Source organism: Neodiprion pinetum, chromosome 4, assembly GCF_021155775.2.
Source record: "Neodiprion pinetum isolate iyNeoPine1 chromosome 4, iyNeoPine1.2, whole genome shotgun sequence".
In the NCBI taxonomy this organism is placed as follows: Eukaryota; Metazoa; Arthropoda; class Insecta; order Hymenoptera; family Diprionidae; genus Neodiprion; species Neodiprion pinetum.
Genome location: NC_060235.2, coordinates 28,034,920 through 28,060,386, shown reverse-complemented (window position 1 = coordinate 28,060,386; position 25,467 = coordinate 28,034,920). Strand labels below are relative to the sequence as shown.

Sequence of the window (25,467 nt, the reverse complement as noted above, 5' to 3'; positions counted from 1 at the left end):
ATCCAGATTAACTATATTACAGATTTAAGGATGTCCAAACCCGCGCAATCAAGAAAGTCTGGAGTTGAGAATTTAGTATCACCGCATTCTTTTAAACAATGACAGAATTTGAAAAATGGTCGGATTGTTTACTTCGTGTTTTCTCGTGCGAATTTCGTGAAGTGGATTAAATTTTTAGTCTAGAAAATTTACTAGTCAAGGGATTTTGAAAATAGAAGACTACATTAATTAAGTATAAAAATGTTCTCCACCTCGGAAACCCATATGTCTGTAAATCAGTCACTGATTCATGTTATACCGATGGACATTTTGCGGTTACGGATTTCTCGAAATACCGTGATATGTTTGCGGGGTTCCCATTGGTATTCGTGGAATTTTTAGATATCGATTATTTTGAATATTCATTAATACGCGTGTCAGCGGATCAGCTCAGAAACTCTCCGATGTGTATAAGAGTGAGAGAGGGAGAATTACGTAATGAAAATAAAAAGGACAATCATTTTATTTGCCGCATACGCCGGTACCGACGTTCACTACGCGAACAGCGAGCAATCCGAACTTGTCATTGTAGCCACTTGACACGCACCATTTGCATAAGATTTTTTTTCTGAAATGAAAACACTCGCGTTGATATTTGTAGCTTTTTGCTGTATTGGAATTTGTGCTTACACGGTACCGGATCCTGATATTCAGCTACTGTCTCCTCGTGGAATTCGAGTGTCTATACCAGGTGAGATTCAATTAGTTGTACCGTTAAATTTTCGGGACTAAAATAACGTGCACGATACATTTAAAGTTATTAATAAAAATTTAATTTTTTAAGTTATTCAATTAGAAAGAATTCAATTTTCAATACGAATATTTGAACAACTTTGTTCCGATTGTTTCGATTAATCCGTTATAAGTTATTGATCATTGTTTATGCGGTACATTTGCAAATAAATATTTATTAGTCAAACTATTCCTCACTATTGTTGTAGTAGAATTACCTTGGAGCATAGTTTATTTTCGCGAAAATATAAATAATCTTATTCTCCGTTATATAATTGATCGATATATGTGTATTGAAATTATGTATTTCACGTTCGTTTTAAGCGTAATTAAGATTGCGTATTTCATATTTTACATCTTGGAGAAATTTTATCAGTAGACTATTAATGATTGTTGTTAGTTCAATGTAATATCGTTGCATTATCTGCTGCATAGTAATTTTAATATGTGATTACACATTTGTATGCTATATGAGAACATTTTCAGATGCAACGGGAATACAACTGGTTGCGTTTAACGGAAACGTTAACAAAAATATAATCCCAGACCAAAGTGGATCAATATCCCGTGAGATCTTTCGTCCCACGTCGAGTAAATGGATGTTCGAAGATACTCACACTCTTGTTCAAAGACGAGACGTTCTCCACTATTGGATTTACATTCAAGTTGATGGAAGTCCGCACAAGAAAACGGGATCGTGGAGTCCTTGTAAGCATTTGTTCGAACTTTTCAAACAAATCTTAGTCACTCTCTGTCCTGAACATTATACGTGTAATGTATTTTATCATATTTTTGGATTTTGAATTCAATTGCCGAGAAAGAATTGAATCATCGTTAGTATGACGATAAGAGCAATTTAATTCCATGCAATTGGCATATAATACGTGGTTAAAAAATTTATCAATTGTTTAATTATAAAGTTGAAATAGTTTTGGGTGAAATATTAGATATTGGTATTTTTTTTTAGCGGCAACAAGTCCTTCGGGCTCTTGCACCCCGAGCATCACTACCACAACGCGTCAAGGGTTGATTTGTCAAGGCCAGTTAATTTTGGAAGACAATTTTGATTCGTTCAACACATCGATTTGGTCAAGAGAAATATTCATTCCTTCACAACCTGTGAGTACACAATTTTAACGCTGTTATATGTATAAGACTTGGAAAAAGAAGTGTGTAGAATAATATGCCGTAATAAACGTCTCTATTTGTAACACACTGTAATTCTGAAGAAAGATATATTTTTCTCGTCGCAGCAATATGAATTTTGTGTATACCACAACCACCAGCAAAGCGTGAGAATCAAGAATGGAACGCTTCACGTGATTCCTAGTCTACTTGAAGACTCGTACGGAGAACGTGCTACCGCAGTAGGCACCATGACTCTGGCCGAGTAAGTAATAAGACTTTATACTAAAATGATAAACTCTGAAATATTATTAGAAGCATTGATCAACAAAATATGTAATTCTAAGTATAGAGAACTGTTTGTGAATAATGGAACCGATCAACATGATTTTCGTTTTACGGAGATTAATGTCAAGTGACTGTGTTCGGATTATCGAGTCTTGAACTGGGAATTATATATCGAATGGTTTACTCTCCGGTATTTCGGTGCTGAACTTCCAACTTATAAATTTGATTCTTAACGAGGAAGGAAACTCAGATCAATTCCGCAGAATCGAGATATTTTAAATTGATGTCGAAAATCTGCAAATATTTGCACCCATGATTTAATCTTCTTGTACACATACCTGTGTATATCGTTCGGTCCTTTCCGAATGATACAGAAATTGCTACAAAAACTTGTAACTTATTTTGATGACAGGTGTACCAGTCAGGTACCTTCAGATTGTTCCCGGTCAGCTACAGGATACCTTATTCTACCACCAGTGATATCTGCGCGTCTAACGACCATCAATCATTTCAACTTCCAATACGGAAGAGTCGAGATTCGTGCAAAATTTCCAGAAGGCGACTGGCTTTATCCAGGTAGGAAACCTCAGTAAGTTCCAACTATTCGCCGCCGTTACCTAAGTTTACAATTTGAAAAAAAATCTACACCTATCATCGAATCCGACAGAATTATGGCTGCAGCCGAAGAATCCTACGCAATTTTCGGAATTCAAAAGCGTTTTCGTGCGGCTGGGAATGGCGCGTGGAAATCAGGTGCTGACAGGAACGACGGGAAATTATGATGGGCGCCTGTTGGAATTCGGTTTACGAGCTGGTTCGGCACCAAACTTCCAGAGCGTGGATATCCAGAAATTTTCAAATATCACAGGTCACTGGACTTCCGGATTCCATGTATATTCGACTACCTGGAACGCGGATGGATTCGTGTTTCATGTCGATGGCGAAGAAGCCGGTCGCTTGACTCCTAGACCGAATGACTGGTTCAGCAATAGCAATGCCTCATCAGGAACAAGAAATAAGATGTCACCCTTCGACGGTCAGGTAAAAAAAAAAATTTTATTTACCGAATGATATACAATTTACTGCAGAATAGAAGATATATCGAACTCCGTTTTGTTCAATGAGAAGAAGAAAAACCCGCAACGGCGTAAATGAGTTACCGCTGTGAATGTTTTATATGTAAACCCATGTTTTGCATCGTCAGGTCGTTTTCTCCAAATGTAGAAAAAAACCATACCATAAATGAGAAATACTGCGGATTTGTAAGTCGGTTTTCTGGTTTTAATGATAGTTTTACATTACTCTGGGAGTTGGCGTGGGTGGAGTACGTGATTTTCCGGACAACTTACGCAGCGGCGACGGTGTTGGATATGAAAAACCGTGGAAAAACGTCGCAGCCAAGGTTTGAACAGTTCTTACAAGTTTTTGATTACACGTGTTGGAAATACATCTATCACTATTGTTTACTTCAATGCCATCGCCTTTACTTACTATAACACAAAGGAAATTCGAATTCGTTTATCACGTGTGTATAATTGCAGGCTTTACTTCGCTTTTGGGAAGCAAAAAATCATTGGTTTCCAAGTTGGCAAGATTCCAATAATCCTGGTAAATCGCATCTGCAGATCGATTACGTCCGGGTTTATGCACTCTAAAGATTTACTGTTGCACATATCCTGCAGTAATCAAGGTGTTTGACCGACTTTTATTATGTAAATAGAAAATGAATATATTTCGTCCTCTTCTTCACGGTGGAATCCGTATATGTATTCCATATCGACAGGGAACACGTTTTGATCTCATTCTGGAAGATGTTTATGTAAATGATCATAAAATTTGAATGAAAGTTTGTGTGATATCGAGCGAATTGAAATGGAAAATATGTTTCTACTTAGAATTGAATTCGCTCCATTTGTCCAATACCTTGAGTATGGGAAATATTACAATAATACACTCATGCGTAAAACGTGAATAAAAGTAGGTGAGCGACTTTTCTTATACAGTTTATTTTTGAAATAAATAGATATACCGAAAACTTTAGTAACAAATATAGAATTGTACAGGATAATAATGGCTAAACAATGTACATTAACGTGTTTGTTGAGATCGCTATTATATGCCATGGAATTATCAGTCTGGCGTTAATTACTTATCGGCCAATGTGTCTTGTAGTTGAATCTGTTTTACACCTGTATCGTTGAGTCTTAAAGCTGAATTCACACGGGTACTACATCTGCAATGGTTCTTCTGTGAAATAAAATTCCATTTAAGTTATATCAATAACTGCAAATATAAAGTCACTTCGAAAAGTAATGCGAAGGGTTTGAAATGAAATCACATGAAATTGGGCCGTTGTGCTTCTTTAATTAACGTAATGGATTTTATTTACCCTGTAATTATAATGCGGGTGGCCGGAAGACGCTCCCGAAGAGAATCGTACTTTGACCCAATTGCGGAGTGAAGTGCAGACCCAGTCGATGGTGCGCTTACCATTTTTAGGCTGCTCAAGTCGTACCCAACGATAGCCTGACAATCATAAAGTTGCCGGATTTGGGACGATTTCAGCGCCATCCACGTGACCTGCCGGTGCAAAAATTCCAATTTTTCAGGATTAATTGTCTTTTGAATTTTAGGACCAGAGATATGTTAATATCACTGTTCAGGTTTTATTGAAGATTTGTGAAAAAATTGATGCTCAGGCTTTTTACTTCAGGAGCGTCAATTTTCGCGGCTATAGGTATTTATTCCGAACATCGTAACGAGTTCCTAATAAAACATCGAACATGGAGCGACCGACAATGAAATGAAATTTTTATTAAAAATACAAACCCGGTGCTTCTGTACTAATGCTAAGGAAGTTTCTGGTTCGTAAGGTGGAAAAGACGTAAGAGTCCCACCACCACATCTGAATAAAACGAGCCTCCGGATAATCCAAGACGCTGTTGCCCAGTCGCCGTAGTCCATAATCAGACTCTGGCTTAGGTCACTTCTGCCAATAATATCACACGTAACAAAATACAGCGTGTCTGATATATGAAAGATATTATTCAAATTTCCAATGGTCGAAAATCAGTTGAGTCTATCAAAAATTCGTTAACGATAATTAAAAAATAAATATTGCTAAGAAATAAATAAATAAATAAATAATCACTACGTAAATCAAACGAACGATTCGATGAACAGATCACGCACGCGATAGGATCAGACAATAAATTCAAATTAGAAATCTGTAACTGCGATAGTATAACTGCAGGGTTGGCTATGAAGAAAAAAAGAATTTCAGCCATTAAACATTAATAGAATTGACTCTGTTTCTTACTTGAACTGTTTCTTTCGGGATGAATTTTTCAGGAGTATTTCGTTCGTGAGGACGATGTTCTCGCTGCTCCTCTCTCCTTGCAGAACGACCAAAACATCGCCAGGTCCTAGATCCGTTAGATCGACAATACCTTCCTCTTCTTTGAGGATGTTTTGAAAAAAAAAACCGCCTTCTACGGGATGATTGTCTTCCGGTTTTCCCTTCCTGTCCGTCGACACTATCGATGTCTTTGTCGATTTTAGAGTGGCTACAGTACTGACATGTTCCTCGGCACAGAATACTATTCGTGGATCTTTATCCAGTAACGTGGTCAGTTTTGCGTCTAAGGAAATGATATAGTAGTAAACTGATTAGTATTAGAAATGTCCAATAAGAGAATTGTAAGAAAGTAATTTACACGACAATTTACAAATATTTTTCGCCAACTTCGAACTGCGATCTTTTATTTTTCCACACAACTCATTTTTGTCTTTCATCTGTTATCTTATCCTTTCCTGCAAACATGTGCGAACTACCATACATGGGTAAAATATTTACATAGCTTATACTTACCAGAAGATTTATGGATCGGATCAATCGGGTAAAGAACGGCGCCGAGGATGAGCGATGCGACGAGAATCGTGTTGACCTTGGGATCGTTTGGTCCTGCTAGTAAACCGATGAGTTTCCCGGGGGTAACGCCGAGGGAACGAAGCCCAGCTGCGAGTGCAAGAGCCTCGGACAAAACGTCCTTGTACTTCAAAACCTCGCCAGTTGCAGCGTTCACCTATACAATACATAGGTTTGTATACCTATATGTGAGCAAATAATTGCGGCATCCAGTTTGGCGGGTAAATATTAATACAAAAGAGAGAATAAAAATTAGAACAAAAAGAAGACCAAGAAAGTAAAGAAGATGGAAGGCAAAATGCCGAAACAGCCCCATCAGACGGTCACAGTTTGTTTTTTTATTATTTCTTGAACAAAAAACGACAAGATCTCGTGTCCAACACATTCGAAATCGTTTGTGTTGGGTATAGCTGATGCAATCGTAACAACCGGTATTTTGCGTATCGTGTTCACTGTCTGGAGTTTATACATTATCAAATGACATTATTTACCGGTCCGTCATAATGGATTACGGATATTGTAGTTGACTGGAGGCAATTTTTGTGTGGAGCTTGACGAAACAATTGGAAATTTTTTACGGAGTTTGGCCAATTCTACGAATGCTTGTATTTTATTTCGTTTATAAATTACGGTATATGCGGATCGTCTAACCCTGAGATGCAGTGCTTGGAAAAAAGTTTGAAGCAATTAATCGAACCTGGACCACATGGTCGTGATATTTTCCGAACATTTCGACCAGGCAGTGACTCAGCGAGGTTGCCGGGGTCTCCATGTCCTGAAGAAATCCCTCGACGCCAGGACCGTCGAGGAATATGGATGGCCGACCGTTTTTCTCATTCTTGACAAAGTCGGTTTCTCTGAATGGTCTGCTCGCCAGAATGGAAGGTCGCCTACCTGGGAGACACCGGCGAGATTACAAGTCTAATGAGGATTTGAATAATTCATCACATCCCGTCACGTGCGCGTTAAATCAGCGGCTGGTATTCGAACTGAACCGTCGATGAAATTTCGAGAATAATATTGATTGATCTCAGACACCCGATAATCTTTATGATGTGTTAGAATCATATATCTATACAGGTCGGAGGTCGCTGTACCCAATGCTTCATTAGATTGCAATATTGTGGCTTGAGTGGAAAATGTAGAAAAAAACGAATTACCAGCTGCTCATCCACTAGTAAAATATTTATCATATTATACTTTAATATTGTATGACTCTTGTTGTATGTCTAGGAATTTTGTGTGTACGAAAATGTATAATTCGTATGGATTTTTATCACCATTCGTGACTACAATGTTACAACTTATATATCTTAAGTTTACAGGTGATTAGATTGTAAACACATTAGATCATAGGCTTCGTCCATCCGATGACAAATCGTCGTGCGTTTATACCAACTATCATACTACGCGTGTATAAGGTATTCATTTCTGTACAACAATCATTTTAGACACTGCACTTCAAACTTTTTCCAAATAATTTCTAATCCAATACAATGTGTGAAATAATTAACGAAGGCAGATTTCATTACGCTATATCCTACGATGTATAATTTTGGCTGGTTGACAGCTGTTTCCGTAGGATAAGATGATGTCTTGCGGAATTGAATCAGCAAGATGTGACAATGGTGAAGTATATATTACGATGAGATAAATTATAAGACTCACCCCAACAACACCAAAAGCTCCTTGTGATGGTCATGCTTGATTAATACAAACTTTCATTCCGATATTTGACACGTCGCGAACACATCGGAGCTTTCATATGTTTTAGGAAAGAATGGCACGTTGGTTTCACACTACAGAGATAATACTCAACCCAGCCTGATTGATACCATATCTTGCGATTAGAGAACCCAGCGATACACAAAAGTCAAGCTTCGCGATCATTAATGAATTATGGAGGAATAAAAATTTTCTTCGTTGTAACTTTGATCAGAAATTTACGATGCATTCTTCGTAGCCTTTATAAAATCTATAGTAGATTATAATTGATTCTGACGATAAGGCGTATAGGTAAAAAGCTTCGAGTAGTTTATATATGACGGTTACATGTATCTGTATATCAAAAAAATATTCTCTTCACATTGAGTGGTGTTTATGTAATAATACCACTGGATGGCGCTGTGCGGATTACGATGGAAAACTAAAAGTTATGGAAAAAAGTTGAATTCTCGAAAGTTGTATACCGTGACTTTGTATATTATATGATAGTACTATAAGTTCGCTTGACATGCTCTCGTGTATGTATTTCACCGTTCAAAGTTAAGGACTCTAAGCATTAATGCTCACGCGGGTTTAACGATCATCCTAATCAAAAACGCTAATGTTTGCTCGGCTCGTCAACATGTGCAAGAGAGCTCGCATGCAAAATTTGATTATGATTATCAATACCCAGGTACCTGTTCCTAGAATAGAGGGGACCTTGAACACGACAGATTCTAGGGTCACGGTTAGCCGCGGGCACTCAATTATTGTACCTATAGTCTTACTCGAGTATCTGTACAATAAATGTTGCGGAAATTATTAGCAATATAGGTCCGATCGTGAATCTGGTAAAAACGACGATATATTCATTTTAACCGCAATTTCTTAATACGCGCTAGTTTTTTTACTTCATTTACCAGTCTTGTGCTGCCGGCTTATATTAATGACTAAACGAACCGGCCTTCTGACGAAGCGATTCCTAATCCGGATATTATGTACCCGAAGCCCTTCTTCGCGGCACACGTTAATTGTATACTATGTTTCTAATAGGATCCAGATCTTTTTCAGGGTCATATAGTTAACGTTTTTTCTTCGTACACCTTCTTGCTCAATCACCATTATATCTCTTGTACCACACATTACAGATACATCTGGAAATATACCTACATCAGTGCGAAATTACGCAAGACTACCGAAAGCACTTGAAAACTGGATCTGTGTAACGAAGACGCAACCTTCGGTCTAAAACGCCTTCATATTTTTTCGACATATCTTCTGGTTTTTATTTCGTACGGCCGAATCAAAATTGGTGGAATAATATTTTTTAGATCGAGGCGAACTGCGTCGGGAGAACGACAGAGCACCTCATACTTTATTCTCCTAGTTAAAACAAAACGAGACATAAAGAAGAAAATAATAAATTGAACCGTGGAAAAAAGAATCGCGTGCAATCTCTCATTCCATTATTAGGATAGCACCGAAGAGTCTGCAGGTATTCAAATCTTTACGCGTGTAACGGCGACATCGCATTTTGCAGTGGGCGGTCTTTGCGCGTCTGTAACACATCTCGGGCCTTTCTACCTTGCGTTTGTGTGCTGGCAAGAGGTCCTGCTCGATCAATTATAAATTTTACACTGACAGACAACAGGTGCTGTATCGTCCGAGAACTCTGGCCTTTCGGACTTATTTAGTCTTACCTCGCCGCGATTCCAGATTCTATGATTCGCAGTAAATAATTATTTAGTCATTATCGCGTAACGATCAAAGTGCTCTACTTGTGACATTATACCTGGAAGGGTAAATTATTTTGCTGACATACCTCTATCCTGCGGTAAAAAATATCCGGATAAATTATGGTGTCCTCAAGGATTATTCCTGTTATCGGTGTTATCCTGGTATGCAATTCTGGATTTGCCAGGCCACGCAATCCGCAATCTACGCGGTTTTCAAAGTCTTCGGAGAATTCGGGTAAGCAATTAGAGTTGTGGAGTTTTTGATTTCTGAAATGTGATAGAGCTGCGTGTTGAATAAAATAATATAGTTTTTGGGACTAACATGGAACGCTAGTCAAGTTGACTTTGAAATTTTCACACTAACAGTGGAAGAAATGAAGCTGCTTGGGGAGAAGACTAAATTTTAGACATATGTGAATGTGCTGCAAATTTTTCTTGCTACGTGTCAACGTTTCCTTGAATTAATCCGGTCCTTTTTTATTTTCATAAATCCAATTCACGTTGACAAAGTGAATTTTCTAATAATTCAATGAAAAAAGCAGGCATAAAGGAGAAATTAGATCTAGAATTCGGTATGCATAGTTTTCAAATGTCGCAGTATATACATAATATGTAAAAAAAAAAAGAAACAGGAAAAAGAAATTATTTAAGATTATTTAGTAGTTTCTTTCATCCCCTGAATTATCGAGTTTGGATCGTGTTTTATGCAACAAGTAGGAGCATTTTTTATGAGTATGTCGAATTAAATTTACTGGTGAATAATTGATCCAGCGTCATGATAGATGAGAAACGTTAAAAAAAAATCTTTAATTATCTTTAGATGTCTCAAATAAGTAAAACTTCACCGAGCCGTGTTTGCTACCCTTGAGGTTTAATGTACATACATCTATATTATTTATTATATATTACATTACATACATACTATATTATATATTATTTATTTTTAGCCGGAGAATTCGTTCTTTGGAGTTGTACTGCCACAGCTCAATTACAAAGAAACAGCGTAAACAATAACATCATTCATATCACGCCTGGAGTCGGTCTTCCAACTTTAACCGATATTCGTTCCGCGATCGGCTCTCGTACGCGATCAAATAATGTGCATCTGGATCATAAAGACGATGATCGCGTTAACAACATCCAAATAATCAAGTTAAACACCATCCCTAATTACCACGAACTCAAGAAATCGAATGCAGATCAGCCGGCAAACCACAAGGATGCAACGATCTCTGACTCCCCGTTGAGGACGATAAGGGTGAACGCATTCAGGAAGAACGCACCTGTAATTTTCAGGGCTAAGCCTCAGCTACCCCAACTCGAGGATACGCCGTTAAAAAAGGACGAGATCGACATGCACAGTAGCGAAATAATAACCGTAATCAAGTCTCAATGATGGTCATTGGCAGTTTCGCAAGATTGGTCGCTAAATATTAAGCGTTACTTTTATTTTTCATGGGATAGTGATTGATCGTCATATATGTAATGTAAATGTGTATGGAAATGATGTAATTAGGCGGTTATTATAATCATTGCTTATTGCGTTGAATCGAGGATTAACGCCGAATAACTTCCAATACAATCGTTCAAGTATGCGTGCGTAGACTGCTTATTGGCTGTATGAGTATCTGTATGAATAAATCATATAATACATCTAAGAATTCATATACTTGGAATAAGATATTAGACATCGCTATAATTATGTCGGTAGAATCGCACAATGACGAACACTTTTCAATGCTCGTATATCATTCTTGTGAGATGATTAGCAACTTTCATAATTCCTGAACGCATGTTATAACGATTTTAAACAATTTGAGGAAGTAAAAATTTACAAGTTCGAAAGTACATTTGCTTGTAGTTGATCTGTGAAATAACGAGATTCTGATTTCTATCCTTAATTTTAGACATATACCAGCAGTTAAGCCTGTAGGATAATCGCTTGCGAAAAGTGATGATGACAGTAAACAGAATTTTTGAAATACTTGGTTTATTAAAAATCTAAATATAAGACTATAATATTGTTTTCAAAAAGAAATTAGTTCGTACTAGTAGTTGATGCTGAATTTGGTGGTACTCTGATAGATTCTAGTAGAGGCAGCATTTCAACCTGCAGAAAAGCATATAAAAATGATGTATTCTGATATTTGTAATAGTATTTGTTCTGAATATTTTGTAAGATGTAGGAATGATTGACTTGTGACCTTTGTGACTTTCATAGCAACTCCTTCAGGTAAGTTCCTCTGTATGTATTCGAGTATCGTATCAGCAGTAGATCCGGTGAGGCGATGAAGATCAATAAATCTGTAGTAAGTTCTGATTTCGTATTGAACACGATGTTTCTTGAAAATGTGTACACACTTCAATAGCGTGTAACGTTTATGTTCTGGCTTGCGCGGAGCGAAGCTAGAAAAGTAAAAAGTTTTTATCATAACTACAATGACTTGAAAAGTTGGGGCTCATCTTGATCAAATCAATTTACTTTCTACCGATCGTTGCACCAAGCTTTTCCGCAGCCGATACTGTGAAGTGTGCGTAACTCTTTAAAACGGCTGGATCATTCCCCCGAACCTCTAACTGAATTTGCTTGTACAGTTTGTCTGGTATAGCCTAGAAAATTAAAAAGTTGACAGTGGTAATGTTGACATGTCCAAAACAATGTAGGGGAAAAGAGCAAATTTTGCAATTCTAGAATGATTGAAATGGAGTCAAGTTTTCCCAAGATCGTAATGCTTTGCCATGGATTACTGGATTTCGAATAATTCTTAAGTTGCGAAATAATGATTTTCCTAATAAACATGTGTCAATACAATAACGTTAGTAACTTCAGACTCATAGAATTCTCGACTTATTTTGTTACTTTCAGTAGGTCTTGAAACATTTCTCAGCGCTAGTGCACGCTGGTTTGAAACTAAATTTGCTTTGTCAATAAATTCTCAAAATATGAGATCGAAATGGAGGCTAAGAATAAATGATTACAATAAGTGATTCGTGATCACCGTTTCAATTGACTGCTGAGATTGTGTTGACAGAGCTCTGCCAAGTATTCCGCTAGTTGTTTCAAGTCCCAGTTTTGGTAATACATTACGGAAAACTAATGCCGTCTGTAAATGAAAAGGTTTCATTTCATATAGTGTTAACTCAGTAATTGTGTCTAATGTTGAGAATAAGAGTTGTGAAATTACCTTCGAGTATAACATGTTGATATTTGTTACGAAAGATTGATTTATTGGTTCATAAATTAGAACAACTCGTCAATATATTCAGACTATCGGTATTTCTGCAAATTCAAGACTGAATGGAAGGAATGCTAGGGTTTCATAACCTCAATACTTCAATCTGTGACTACCGTGACGACCGTGACTACAATCCTCTAGTATTCATCCTCCATTAGCTAGCACTATCGGAAGGTACCCTTTTTATCGGGCGAGTAAATAAAGTGCGTATTTCTTGTCTGAAATGTAAAGACTAAAGTCATCATACATCATACATAATATTAAAGTTCGAAACCAAATTTTGGATGTTCGGATGTTCAGAAAGTGACGTCACCCAAAATTTTTTCTCTCTTGATGTATATAGACGAAAATCAATTGGCCGAATTCCTCAGTCTGGAAACAACCACGCAGTAGAGCGGACGTATGAGAATCGCGCTCCGCAAATTTCGAGTACCGGGTTCTCTACCTCCTGGATCCTGCGCTCCGGGTCCGTTTCCTGGTGCAACTCGACTTCCAGGACAAGCGCCCCGTAGTTTCTGCGCTCCAGGTTCGCACCTGGTGAAAATCGACTTCCAGAACAAACGCTTCATAGTTCTGGTTGTCCAGGTCCTTGACCTGGTGACTTTTGATCTGCAGGACTGATTTTCCGTAGTTCTGGCTGTCCAGGTCCTTAACCTGGCGACTTTTGACCAAGCGCTGCGTACTTTCTGCGCTCCAGGTCCGCTACCTGGTGAAACTCGACTTCCAGAACAAGCGCTCCGTAGTTTCTGCGCTCCTGGTCCACTACCTGGTGAAACTCGACTTCCAGAACAAGCGCTCCGTAGTTTCTGCGTCCAAGGTCCACTACCTGGTGCAACTCGACTTCAGGGACAAGTGCTCCGTAGTTTCTACGCTCCAGGTCCGCTACCTGGTGAAACTCTACTCTCTGAGGACAAGGAAGACAAGGAGAACAAGGTGGACGAAGAGAACGAGGATTTCTGCACGGTGAGTATAACATTTTTCTACTATTCAATGGCAATTGTGATTTTATTCTATCCAAAATTTTTGAACTTGTTATGTTTACAATAAATTATTTCAATTCATATTTCGCCCAAGTCGTAATTCAGTAGCTATCATCGTGCTAGTAAAATTTCTATAATTTTTTCTAATTTTCTCATAATCTTCTTGGTAAAATCTGTCCTTAAAAAAATGATATTATTCGTTACACAATATTTTTGATGTGTTAAAATACTGAAAATATTTATTACTATTCCATGTGTAACCCGAGGTCGTTATCGGTGGGTGTTGGAGGTGATCTGAGGTGGACAAGAAGGACGAGGAAGACGTGGAGAACAAGGTGGGGGAGGAGGACGAGGATTTGTGCTCGGTGAGTAAAACATTTTTATAATATCTGATGGCAATTGTAATTATATTTCATCTAAAATATTTCAAACTTGTCATGTACACAATGAATTATTTCAATTTATTTTTCCCGAAGCACATATTCAGTAGCTTTGAATGCGCTAATAAAATTTATTATATAATTGATTAGTTCATTAATTACATTAATCCTTACACAATATTTTTGATGTGTTCATATACTGAAAATATTTATTACTATTGAAGGTACAACCCAAGGTGGTTATCGGTGGTCGTCGGTCGTCGTTGGAGGTGGTCGGAGGTAGACGAGGAGGAGGACGAGGAAGACGAGGAGAACAAGGTGGACGAGGAAGACGAGGATTTGTGCTCGGTGAGTAAAACATTTTTATAATATTTGATGGCAATTGTAATTATATTTCATCTAAAATATTTCAAACTTGTCATGTTTACAATAAATTATTTCAATTCATTTTTTGTACAAGCACATATTTAATAGCTCATGAAATTTATTACGTATTAAGAGATTATTTAATTATATTAATCCTTACATAACACTTTTGATGTGTTCTTGTACTGAAAATATTTATTACTATTCCAGTTATAACCCGAGGTGGTTAGCAGTGGTCGTCGGGGGTGGTTGGCGGTGGTTGGAGGTGGTCGAGCTGGACGAGGTGGAGGACAAGGATTCGTGCTCGGTGAGTTTAACATTTTTACAATATTTGATGAAGTAGAATCAGCATCAGGAGTAGGATCAGGGGAAGATGTAGAAATAGGAGTAGAAGTAAGAGTAGTGGTAGGAATAGGACTCGGAGTAGGAATATGAGTAGAAGTAGGAATAGTAGGAGTTGGAGTGGGATTAGGAGTAGGAGTAGTCGGAGTAGGAATAGGAGTAGTCGTCGTAGTAGGAGTAGGAGTAGGAGTAGGAGCAGAAGTAGGTAGGGCGGGGTGGGTCGTGTGAGGGGAGGGGAGGGGTGGGAAGGGGATATTATCATATCAAGCTATCAGTAATAAGCAATTGCGGGTAAAATATTAGCTTACTTTTGTAAGTATTTATGAATATAGCCCCTATGAATATTCATTGTTGATATATAAGGTCTGGCAATGTACCTACTTTCTGTAAGAAATGTTGAAGATTTTTAACATAATTATTTTTCAGTTCTGTGCCCCACCTAGTGATCCACTAGTACATATCCTCCGACGTGACATCGCTGTGCTACGTATAAAGAAGAAAAGATTGATTAAGATGCAAATTGCTCCTCTCTTCTTGCCATTGTGCTTTCAGCCATTGTTGTGCCGTGTGTTTAAAATTTAGAACAGTATATAATATAGAATAACAGGTACAGCTACGAATATAACACTACAATAAATCTTATAGAAATGAGCTCTCATTGAGATTTCTCTGTATTTATAACTCGACGGGAGAAGGCAAAAATCAATGTAATGCCATCTGTAAGGTAATTTGACTCGTGTTTGCACAACGAGAACTCGTTGGGCATTTTGCGGTGAAATTTGAAAAATTGTTGTACAAGAAATTAAATAACTGTAAAAATGGAGAAACAATATTATCTCTAATAGTGAATGTAGCTAATACAGCTTTAACCGTATATTGATTATGTTAATGATCTATTGTGACAAGATCGGAATTAGATAAGCTCTCTAAATACTCTTTTCTGGACTATTAATTTATATCATGTATATGTAAATGTATACTTCTTCAGTTTATACAATCACTGCACTAGGATTACCCTTGCCACGTTTTACGTTGCGCTTGTGTAATTTATATATTATTAACCTTACGTTTTACTCTATTTGCGACAAGTTGTGAGTGTTTCTAATTTCTTGGCAATTATTTATGTACATGTATGTGTATATATGTATATGTATACTTATGCATGTGTATATACATATGTACACATATTTAAAACTAGATTTTGACAATAAACACAGAGGTTTTAGTATATTCACATACGGATTTCTGTGTATAGGTATGCTTGAACTAAAACATCCTTATCTCTAATACGGAGTTCTTCGTAATTTGCATTTGTTCTTGTAACCCAATGTCGTACATACGATGGCAAAAATCGAGATCCAACTTAACTGAGTCTCAAAGCCCTGTTGACATAAAAGCAGCTATTCGATAGAAATTATAATTTATAGTTTACACAGCCCATTGCATGATATTTCATTACAAATACATATGTTTCAATGTATTTAGGAATAATTTATCAAATATACGATAAAATTGATGCACCGGATCATCGGCGACTTTAACTTTTGAAATGTCCTACCATTTTCGAACACCTCCTACCTCCCCCTGCCACCTCCGACCATCAATGGCCACTTTCTACCACCCCCTATCACCTTCTGCCAGCGCCGACCACCTCCTACCATTTCCGAACACCTCCGACCATCCTATTTAGCTATATTACCAGATTAGCTATGATATGAAAAGAGAAGAATTATTCATTTCGAAATGGGATTCTATTCGACGCGCGCTCGATGTATTCCACAACATTAGTATTCATAATTATTCCAACAACTTTTCATTTGCTCTCTCGATCTTGAATTTTCATAGGCATAGAATCGAAACGCTGTTTTAGCTAGTCGCAAGTGAAGTATCTACGTTGGGTAGAGAAACAGAATTATTTTTCGTAAAGTATTCGGATGGAAAAAAATTCAAAGTAACTGTAATACATCACGGATGCGCTGATTTTGAACGAGATGAAATGGATGCTTCGTATATGAGACGGTATTTAACGCTGCGTAGTGATTGAAAGACCTGAAAAGGTGATAGGGAGAGAAAGAACGAAGCTTCTTAACACTTCGAGTGTATTTTAACACACATTTGAAAGATAAGAGCAAAATTTTTCATCGTCCAACTGTCGCAGAACGGCAGCGTTATCAGCTGACCCGTTAACTGAAGGATATATCTTCAGTCAACGGCTGACCATCGAAGGGCCTGGCCGCTTGAGTCTGGAATCGGCAGGAGAGATAAAGTGCGTATTTCTTGTATGAAATGTGAAAACTAAAATCATTATACATCATATCGTATCATCGTACATCATACATCATACATCATACATTATATCATATCATCACACATCATACATCATACATCATACATCATACATCATCATACATAGTATCAAAGTTCGAAACCAAAGTTTAGATGTCGGATGTTCAGAAAGTGACGTCACCAATTCAAAATCAGCTAGCCGAATTCCTCAGTCGGGAAACAACCGCGCAGTAGAGCGGACGCATGAGAGTCGCGCTCCGCAAATTTCGAGTACCGGGTTCTCAACCTCCCGGATCCCGCGCTTCGGGTCCGCTACGTATTTCGAGTACCGGGTTCTCAACCTCCCGGATCCCGCGCTTCGGGTCCGCTACGCGGTGAAACTCGACTTCCAGGATAAGCGCTCCGTGGTTCCTGGTTCATGTTTACAATAAATTATTTCAATTCGTTTTTCGCGCAAGCCCATATTCAGTAGCTGTCAGTCCGCTAATAAAATTTCTCGACTTCCAGGATAAGCGCTCCGTGGTTCCTGGTTCATGTTTACAATAAATTATTTCAATTCGTTTTTCGCGCAACCCCAAATTCGGTAGCTGTCAGTCCGCTAATAAAATTTCTCGACTTCCAGGATAAGCGCTCCGTGGTTCCTGGTTCATGTTTACAATAAATTATTTGAATTCGTTTTTCGCGCAACCCCAAATTCGGTAGCTGCCAGTCCGCTAATAAAATTTCTCGACTTCCAGGATAAGCGCTCCGTGGTTCCTGGTTCATGTTTACAATAAATTATTTCAATTCGTTTTTCGCGCAACCCCAAATTCGGTAGCTGTCAGTCCGCTAATAAAATTTCTCGACTTCCAGGATAAGCGCTCCGTGGTTCCTGGTTCATGTTTACAATAAATTATTTGAATTCGTTTTTCGCGCAACCCCAAATTCGGTAGCTGCCAGTCCGCTAATAAAATTTCTCGACTTCCAGGATAAGCGCTCCGTGGTTCCTGGTTCATGTTTACAATAAATTATTTCAATTCGTTTTTCGCGCAACCCCAAATTCGGTAGCTGTCAGTCCGCTAATAAAATTTCTCGACTTCCAGGATAAGCGCTCCGTGGTTCCTGGTTCATGTTTACAATAAATTATTTCAATTCGTTTTTCGCGCAAGCCCATATTCAGTAGCTGTCAGTCCGCTAATAAAATTTCTCGACTTCCAGGATAAGCGCTCCGTGGTTCCTGGTTCATGTTTACAATAAATTATTTCAATTCGTTTTTCGCGCAACCCCAAATTCGGTAGCTGTCAGTCCGCTAATAAAATTTCTCGACTTCCAGGATAAGCGCTCCGTGGTTCCTGGTTCATGTTTACAATAAATTATTTCAATTCGTTTTTCGCGCAACCCCAAATTCGGTAGCTGTCAGTCCGCTAATAAAATTTCTCGACTTCCAGGATAAGCGCTCCGTGGTTCCTGGTTCATGTTTACAATAAATTATTTCAATTCGTTTTTCGCGCAACCCCAAATTCGGTAGCTGTCAGTCCGCTAATAAAATTTCTCGACTTCCAGGATAAGCGCTCCGTGGTTCCTGGTTCATGTTTACAACAAATTATTTCAATTCGTTTTTCGCGCAACCCCAAATTCGGTAGCTGTCAGTCCGCTAATAAAATTTCTCGACTTCCAGGATAAGCGCTCCGTGGTTCCTGGTTCATGTTTACAATAAATTATTTGAATTCGTTTTTCGCGCAACCCCAAATTCGGTAGCTGCCAGTCCGCTAATAAAATTTCTCGACTTCCAGGATAAGCGCTCCGTGGTTCCTGGTTCATGTTTACAATAAATTATTTCAATTCGTTTTTCGCGCAACCCCAAATTCGGTAGCTGTCAGTCCGCTAATAAAATTTCTCGACTTCCAGGATAAGCGCTCCGTGGTTCCTGGTTCATGTTTACAATAAATTATTTCAATTCGTTTTTCGCGCAACCCCAAATTCGGTAGCTGTCAGTCCGCTAATAAAATTTCTCGACTTCCAGGATAAGGTTGCTGGGTGAGTAAAACACTTTTATAATATTTGATGGCAATTGTAATTATATTTCATCTGAAATATTACAAACTTGTCACGTTTACAATAAATTATTTCAATTCATTTTTCGTGCAAGCACATATTCAGTAGCTATAAATAATCTTATACGATTTATTATATTATTAATTAATTAATTAACAATCTTATAATATTTAATGGCAATTGTAATTATATTTCATCTGAAATATTACAAACTTGTCACGTTTACAATAAATTATTTCAATTCATTTTTCGTGCAAGCACATATTCAGCAGCTATGAATAATCTTGTACAATTTATTATATTATCAATTAATTGATTAATTACATTAATCCTTACACAATATTTTTGATGTGTTCCTATACTAAAAATATTTATTACTATTCCAGGTATTACCCGAGGTGGTCGGAGGTGGACGAGGAGGAGGACGAGCTGGACGAGGAGGAGGACCAGGTGGACGAGGAGGAGGACGAGGTGGACGAGGAGGAGGACGAGGTGGACGAGGAGGAGGCGGGGTGGGTCGTGGGAGAGGACCTCTCCTCTGCTCAGAGGAGGGGAGGGGGCGGGGCAGGGAAGGGGGTGAGGCGGGCGGGGAGGGGGAAGGGAAGGGACGGGAAGGGAAGGGAAGGGAAGGGAAGGGAAGGGAAGGGGAGGGGGCGGGGGAGGGAGGGCGGGCGGGGCGGGAGGGAGGGAGGGAGGGAGGGAGGGCGGGAGGGAGGGAGGGAGGGCGGGAGGGAGGGAGAGGGAAGGGCCGGGCGGGCGGGTGGGCGTCTGGGGGACTTGCACTGACATCTGTCATCCACTCCCTCCCTCCCTCCCCGCCCTCCCGCCCTCCCTCCCTCCCTCCCACCCGCCCTCCCTCCCGCCCGCCCGCCCGCCCGCCCGCCCGCCCGCCTCCCTCCCTCACCCCTCCCGCCCCCCTTCCCGCCACCCTCCCCCTCCCCGCCGCCCGCCCCTTCCCTTCCCTTCCCTTCCCGTCCCTTCCCCCTCCCCGCCCACCTCGCCCCCTTCCCTGCCCCTCCCCCTCCCCTCCTCTGAGGAGAGGAGAGGTCCTCTCCCACGACCCACCCCGCCTCCTCCTCGTCCACCTCGTCCTCCTCCTCGTCCACCTCGTCCTCCTCCTCGTCCACCTGGTCCTCCTTCCCGTCCAGCTCGTCCTCCTCCTCGTCCACCTCCGACCACCTCGGGTAATACCTGGAATAGTAATAAATATTTTTAGTATAGGAACACATCAAAAATATTGTGTAAGGATTAATGTAATTAATTAATTAATTGATAATATAATAAATTGTACAAGATTATTCATAGCTACTGAATATGTGCTTGCACGAAAAATGAATTGAAATAATTTATTGTAAACGTGACAAGTTTGTAATATTTCAGATGAAATATAATTACAATTGCCATCAAATATTATAAAAGTGTTTTACTCACCCAGCACAAATCCTCGTCCTCCTCGTCCTCCTCCTCGTCCACCTCCGACCACCTTCAACCACCTCAGGTTATACCTTGAATAGTAATAAATATTTTCAGTATAAGAACACATCGAAAATATTGTGTAAGGATTATTATAATTGAGTAATTGATTAAATAATTAATTAATAATATAATAAATTGTATAAGCTTATTCGTAGCAACTGAACTTGTGCTTGCACGAAAAATGAATTGAAATAATTTATTGTAAAGGTGACAAGTTTGTAATATTTCAGATGAAATATAATTACAGTTGCCATCAAATATTATAAGAATATTAGTTAATTAATTAATAATATAATAAATTGTATAAGATTATTCATAGCTACTAAATATGAGCTTGCACGAAAAATGAATTGAAATAATTTATTGTAAACGTGACAAGTTTGTAATATTTCAGATGAAATATAATTACAATTGCCATAAAATATTATAAAAGTGTTTTACTCACCGATCACAAATCCTCGTCCCCCTCCTCCTGAATCACCGAGATTACCCGCAACCACCCCTAACTACCTCCAACGAAAACCGCCAACCACCTCGAGTTATACCTCGAATACTAATAAATATTTTCAGCGTGAGAACAAATCAAAAATAATGTGTAAGGTTTGATATAATTTTTTTATCGACATATTTTACCAAAAAGATTATGAGAAGATTTTAAAGTTATAGGAATTTTATTAGCGGACTGACAGCTACTGAATTTGGGGTTGCGCGAAAAACGAATTGAAATAATTTATTGTAAACATGAACCAGGAACCACGGAGCGCTCATCCTGGAAGTCGAGAAATTTTATTAGCGGACTGACAGCTACCGAATATGGGCTTGCGTGAAAAACGAATTGAAATAATTTATTGTAAACATGAACCAGGAACCACGGAGCGCTCATCCTGGAAGTCGAGAAATTTTATTAGCGGACTGACAGCTACCGAATTTGGGGTTGCGCGAAAAACGAATTGAAATAATTTATTGTAAACATGAACCAGGAACCACGGAGCGCTTATCCTGGAAGTCGAGAAATTTTATTAGCGGACTGACAGCTACTGAATATGGGCTTGCGCGAAAAACGAATTGAAATAATTTATTGTAAACATGAACCAGGAACCACGGAGCGCTCATCCTGGAAGTCGAGAAATTTTATTAGCGGACTGACAGCTACCGAATATGGGCTTGCGCGAAAAACGAATTAAAATAATTTATTGTAAACATGAACCAGGAACCACGGAGCGCTTATCCTGGAAGTCGAGAAATTTTATTAGCGGACTGACAGCTACTGAATATGGGCTTGCGCGAAAAACGAATTGAAATAATTTATTGTAAACATGAACCAGGAACCACGGAGCGCTCATCCTGGAAGTCGAGAAATTTTATTAGCGGACTGACAGCTACCGAATATGGGCTCGCGTGAAAAACGAATTGAAATAATTTATTGTAAACATTAACCAGGAACCACGGAGCGCTTATCCTGGAAGTCGAGAAATTTTATTAGCGGACTGACAGCTACCGAATTTGGGGTTGCGCGAAAAACGAATTGAAATAATTTATTGTAAACATGAACCAGGAACCACGGAGCGCTCATCCTGGAAGTCGAGAAATTTTATTAGCGGACTGACAGCTACCGAATATGGGCTTGCGCGAAAAACGAATTGAAATAATTTATTGTAAACATGAACCAGGAACCACGGAGCGCTTATCCTGGAAGTCGAGAAATTTTATTAGCGGACTGACAGCTACCGAATTTGGGGTTGCGCGAAAAACGAATTGAAATAATTTATTGTAAACATGAACCAGGAACCACGGAGCGCTTATCCTGGAAGTCGAGAAATTTTATTAGCGGACTGAAAGCTACTGAATATGGGCTTGCGCGAAAAACGAATTGAAATAATTTATTGTAAACATGAACCAGGAACCACGGAGCGCTTATCCTGGAAGTCGAGTTTCATCGCGTAGCGGACCCGAAGCGCGGGATCCGGGAGGTTGAGAACCCGGTACTCGAAATACGTAGCGGACCCGAAGCGCGGGATCCGGGAGGTTGAGAACCCGGTACTCGAAATTTGCGGAGCGCGACTCTCATGCGTCCGCTCTACTGCGCGGTTGTTTCCCGACTGAGGAATTCGGCTAGCTGATTTTGAATTGGTGACGTCACTTTCTGAACATCCGACATCTAAACTTTGGTTTCGAACTTTGATACTATGTATGATGATGTATGATGTATGATGTATGATGTATGATGTGTGATGATATGATATAATGTATGATGTATGATGTATGATGTACGATGATACGATATGATGTATAATGATTTTAGTTTTCACATTTCATACAAGAAATACGCACTTTATCTCTCCTGCCGATTCCAGACTCAAGCGGCCAGGCCCTTCGATGGTCAGCCGTTGACTGAAGATATATCCTTCAGTTAACGGGTCAGCTGATAACGCTGCCGTTCTGCGACAGTTGGACGATGAAAAATTTTGCTCTTATCTTTCAAATGTGTGTTAAAATACACTCGAAGTGTTAAGAAGCTTCGTTCTTTCTCTCCCTATCACCTTTTCAGGTCTTTCAATCACTACGCAGCGTTAAATACCGTCTCATATACGAAGCATCCATTTCATCTCGTTCAAAATCAGCGCATCCGTGATGTATTACAGTTACTTTGAATTTTTTTCCATCCGAATACTTTACGAAAAATAATTCTGTTCCTCTACCCAACGTAGATACTTCACTTGCGACTAGCTAAAACAGCGTTTCGATTCTATGCCTATGAAAATTCAAGATCGAGAGAGCAAATGAAAAGTTGTTGGAATAATTATGAATACTAATGTTATGGAATACATCGAGCGCGCGTCGAATAGAATACCATTCCGAAATGAATAATTCTAGTATTTTCATATTATAGACGTATTACTGTAGGTAATCTAGTTTGTCTCCTGGAAAATTATAAAATTTATCGTATGCATTACGTATTAATCGAGAATGGATCATTTATATTAATATCGTACATGGACCGCATATACATATGTACTTGTTGGTCTCTGCATCATTATTACATCTGATCTATCATTATTCATGATCTATGTATACATTCTTCTCTCGGGTACCTATACTTTAATTAAATCACCGGAAACTTTGTGCCTTGAAATCGACCTCAATTTTCTAGGCAGATTGTACTCCGCGGAGACCAGAGAAGAGGGAGAAGAGCAGTAGCCTATCACTTCCTCAGCCGTATAAACACGTATAAAGGACATAGTCGGCTTGGGCGCATTGCGCACGTCATGTCGTCGCGGCATTCTAACCTTAAATTTTAGATGAACACCTCTGCATTGCTACATATATTGCATTTATTGCAAACGCAAATTGCCTACTGTTATTTACATCCACGGGATGCTACATTGCAACCGTAAATTAGGTTAATTGTACTGCTAGGATTATAAGTGTATCCAAAACAGAATTTGTCCTAATTATTTCGTATTTTACCATACCCAAGATAAATATCAGGAGCTCGAAGAATGGTGAGAAAAGCAGAGATCATTTTCGAAATATAAAATTATCTTCAACTTTTCAAACACGCAGAATTTACATTTTCTGACAAACTTGAAATTGTCTTTTTATATTTATTGCGACTGTTTCATGATATCTAAATTTCATTTCAACACCAATTCTGTCCGAGCGTGAGCTAGACTTTCGAATATTCATGTATTGTATTAGTTTTGCTTATCGCAAATATTTACTCTATTGATTCTGCGTACTTAAAAGAAACCCTCTATTTGGATTTTGTCTTTTTTATCCAAACGAACATTTACATTTTATTAACATTAACTAGTCTTAGGTTCAAGACGACCCTACATTATATTGCGATCCAAAGTAACACAATTAATTTCACAGTCTACTACAGTGATCGTTGCGGGACTAGGGTTGGCTGCTGTTGGTTTTGCTGGACGTTACATTGTTAGAGCCATGCCGACGCTGTCCCAAAAGATGGCTGAGGCAGTTAAGGGCATGCCCAAACTCGACGCACAGGTAAGAATGAATTCATGTATGTTGTATAGCACATGAAGCACAATTTAACCTGAGGGTTTGAAAGATTGGATTTTGAGCAATGATGATGCTGCTCGATGTGGTTTCAATGATTCTGATCAATTTATTTGGCATTCTGAAAGTACTTGTACACAGAGATGTGAATTATCTAGATTTTCATTTTGGACTATGTTTATTTTTCAGTCACTTGCAAACAGTCGGTACTACAAAGGAGGATTTGAACCCAAAATGACGAAAAGAGAAGCCAGCCTTATCTTGGGAGTATCACCGACCGCCAGCAAGTCTAAAATTAAAGAACATTTTATGAAAGTTATGTCTGCCAATCATCCGGATCGAGGTGGTTCACCGTACTTAGCTGCTAAAATTAATGAAGCCAAGGATCTACTTGAAAAATAGTATTTTCAGTTATATAGCTATTAGTATTCTAATTAATTTCAAATAGTATCATTGAATGCAAACCAAATTTGAGCATACTATTTCAAATTGATTTGCGACTTATGTATAGATCAATTTAAATAGGAATAAATAATTATTTTTTGGACATTGAAGAACATTCCTTATTTCCCAATCTCATTAGAGGTTTCGAAAACGTCGTTGAATTATGAACAATAGTAGTATTTACAAATCAGGGTACTACATGTAGCGTAATGTAATGCCTTTATGCTTAGATTTTATTCGTCGATTTATTGCAGCAATAATTGTTCGGCAATTCGTGCGAAATTTTCGATATTATGGAACCTGTAAACCATAAAAATCATTTTCGTTAGAATTATAGAAAGTTGCTCA

General features: G+C 38.6%; 4 protein-coding genes and 2 long non-coding RNA genes across 12 annotated transcripts; 3 read left to right on the top strand and 3 right to left on the bottom strand.

The window, feature by feature from the left end:
• The first annotated feature begins 78 nt into the window (after positions 1–78).
• Positions 79–6,772, top strand: LOC124217132 (beta-1,3-glucan-binding protein 1). Of its 3 annotated transcripts, none has more exons than XM_046622446.2 (8): positions 79–730; positions 1,258–1,479; positions 1,739–1,890; positions 2,025–2,161; positions 2,597–2,760; positions 2,852–3,225; positions 3,476–3,586; positions 5,536–6,772. In XM_046622446.2, the coding sequence occupies exons 1-8, from the start codon at positions 613–615 to the stop codon at positions 5,611–5,613; spliced, it is 1,356 nt and encodes a 451-aa protein (XP_046478402.1). In that variant the 5' UTR covers positions 79–612; the 3' UTR covers positions 5,614–6,772. The 3 variants fall into 3 exon arrangements, with proteins under 3 accessions (XP_046478402.1, XP_046478401.1, XP_046478403.1); XM_046622445.2 differs by lacking the exon at positions 5,536–6,772 and adding an exon at positions 3,726–4,051; XM_046622447.2 differs by lacking the exon at positions 3,476–3,586.
• Positions 4,292–5,831, bottom strand: LOC138190818 (uncharacterized). The gene is made up of 4 exons (XM_069135311.1): positions 5,504–5,831; positions 5,014–5,173; positions 4,574–4,764; positions 4,292–4,431 (listed from the first exon to the last, which is right to left on the bottom strand). Exons 2-4 carry the CDS (start codon positions 5,146–5,148, stop codon positions 4,401–4,403), a joined length of 357 nt encoding a protein of 118 aa, XP_068991412.1. The 5' UTR covers positions 5,149–5,173; positions 5,504–5,831; the 3' UTR covers positions 4,292–4,400.
• Positions 6,773–8,924: 2,152 nt separating the features above from the next.
• LOC124216536 (uncharacterized) lies at positions 8,925–16,381 on the top strand. Of its 4 annotated transcripts, none has more exons than XR_011176912.1 (8): positions 8,925–9,787; positions 10,500–12,991; positions 13,132–13,314; positions 13,420–13,751; positions 14,035–14,133; positions 14,373–14,496; positions 14,725–14,821; positions 15,283–16,381. It is a non-coding gene; the product is annotated as an uncharacterized lncRNA (long non-coding RNA). The 4 variants fall into 4 exon arrangements; XR_011176913.1 differs by having other exon boundaries at positions 8,926–9,787; positions 13,486–13,751; XR_011176911.1 differs by having other exon boundaries at positions 10,500–12,962; positions 13,132–13,751.
• Positions 11,526–12,879, bottom strand: mRpS10 (mitochondrial ribosomal protein S10). Its single transcript, XM_046621115.2, has 5 exons — positions 12,738–12,879; positions 12,552–12,656; positions 12,035–12,162; positions 11,757–11,958; positions 11,526–11,662 (listed from the first exon to the last, which is right to left on the bottom strand). Exons 1-5 carry the CDS (start codon positions 12,750–12,752, stop codon positions 11,591–11,593), a joined length of 522 nt encoding a protein of 173 aa, XP_046477071.1. The 5' UTR covers positions 12,753–12,879; the 3' UTR covers positions 11,526–11,590.
• A 3,895-nt stretch (positions 16,382–20,276) lies between the features above and the next one.
• LOC138190882 (uncharacterized) lies at positions 20,277–23,090 on the bottom strand. 2 transcript variants are annotated; one of them, XR_011176949.1, is made up of 3 exons: positions 21,098–21,396; positions 20,608–20,681; positions 20,277–20,367 (listed from the first exon to the last, which is right to left on the bottom strand). It is a non-coding gene; the product is annotated as an uncharacterized lncRNA (long non-coding RNA). The 2 variants fall into 2 exon arrangements; XR_011176950.1 differs by lacking the exon at positions 20,277–20,367 and adding an exon at positions 22,984–23,090 and having other exon boundaries at positions 20,576–20,681; positions 21,098–21,205.
• Positions 23,091–23,883: 793 nt separating this feature from the next.
• LOC124218241 (mitochondrial import inner membrane translocase subunit TIM14) lies at positions 23,884–25,222 on the top strand. The gene is made up of 3 exons (XM_046624769.2): positions 23,884–24,155; positions 24,529–24,663; positions 24,865–25,222. The coding sequence occupies exons 1-3, from the start codon at positions 24,153–24,155 to the stop codon at positions 25,075–25,077; spliced, it is 351 nt and encodes a 116-aa protein (XP_046480725.1). The 5' UTR covers positions 23,884–24,152; the 3' UTR covers positions 25,078–25,222.
• Positions 25,223–25,467: the final 245 nt, after the last annotated feature.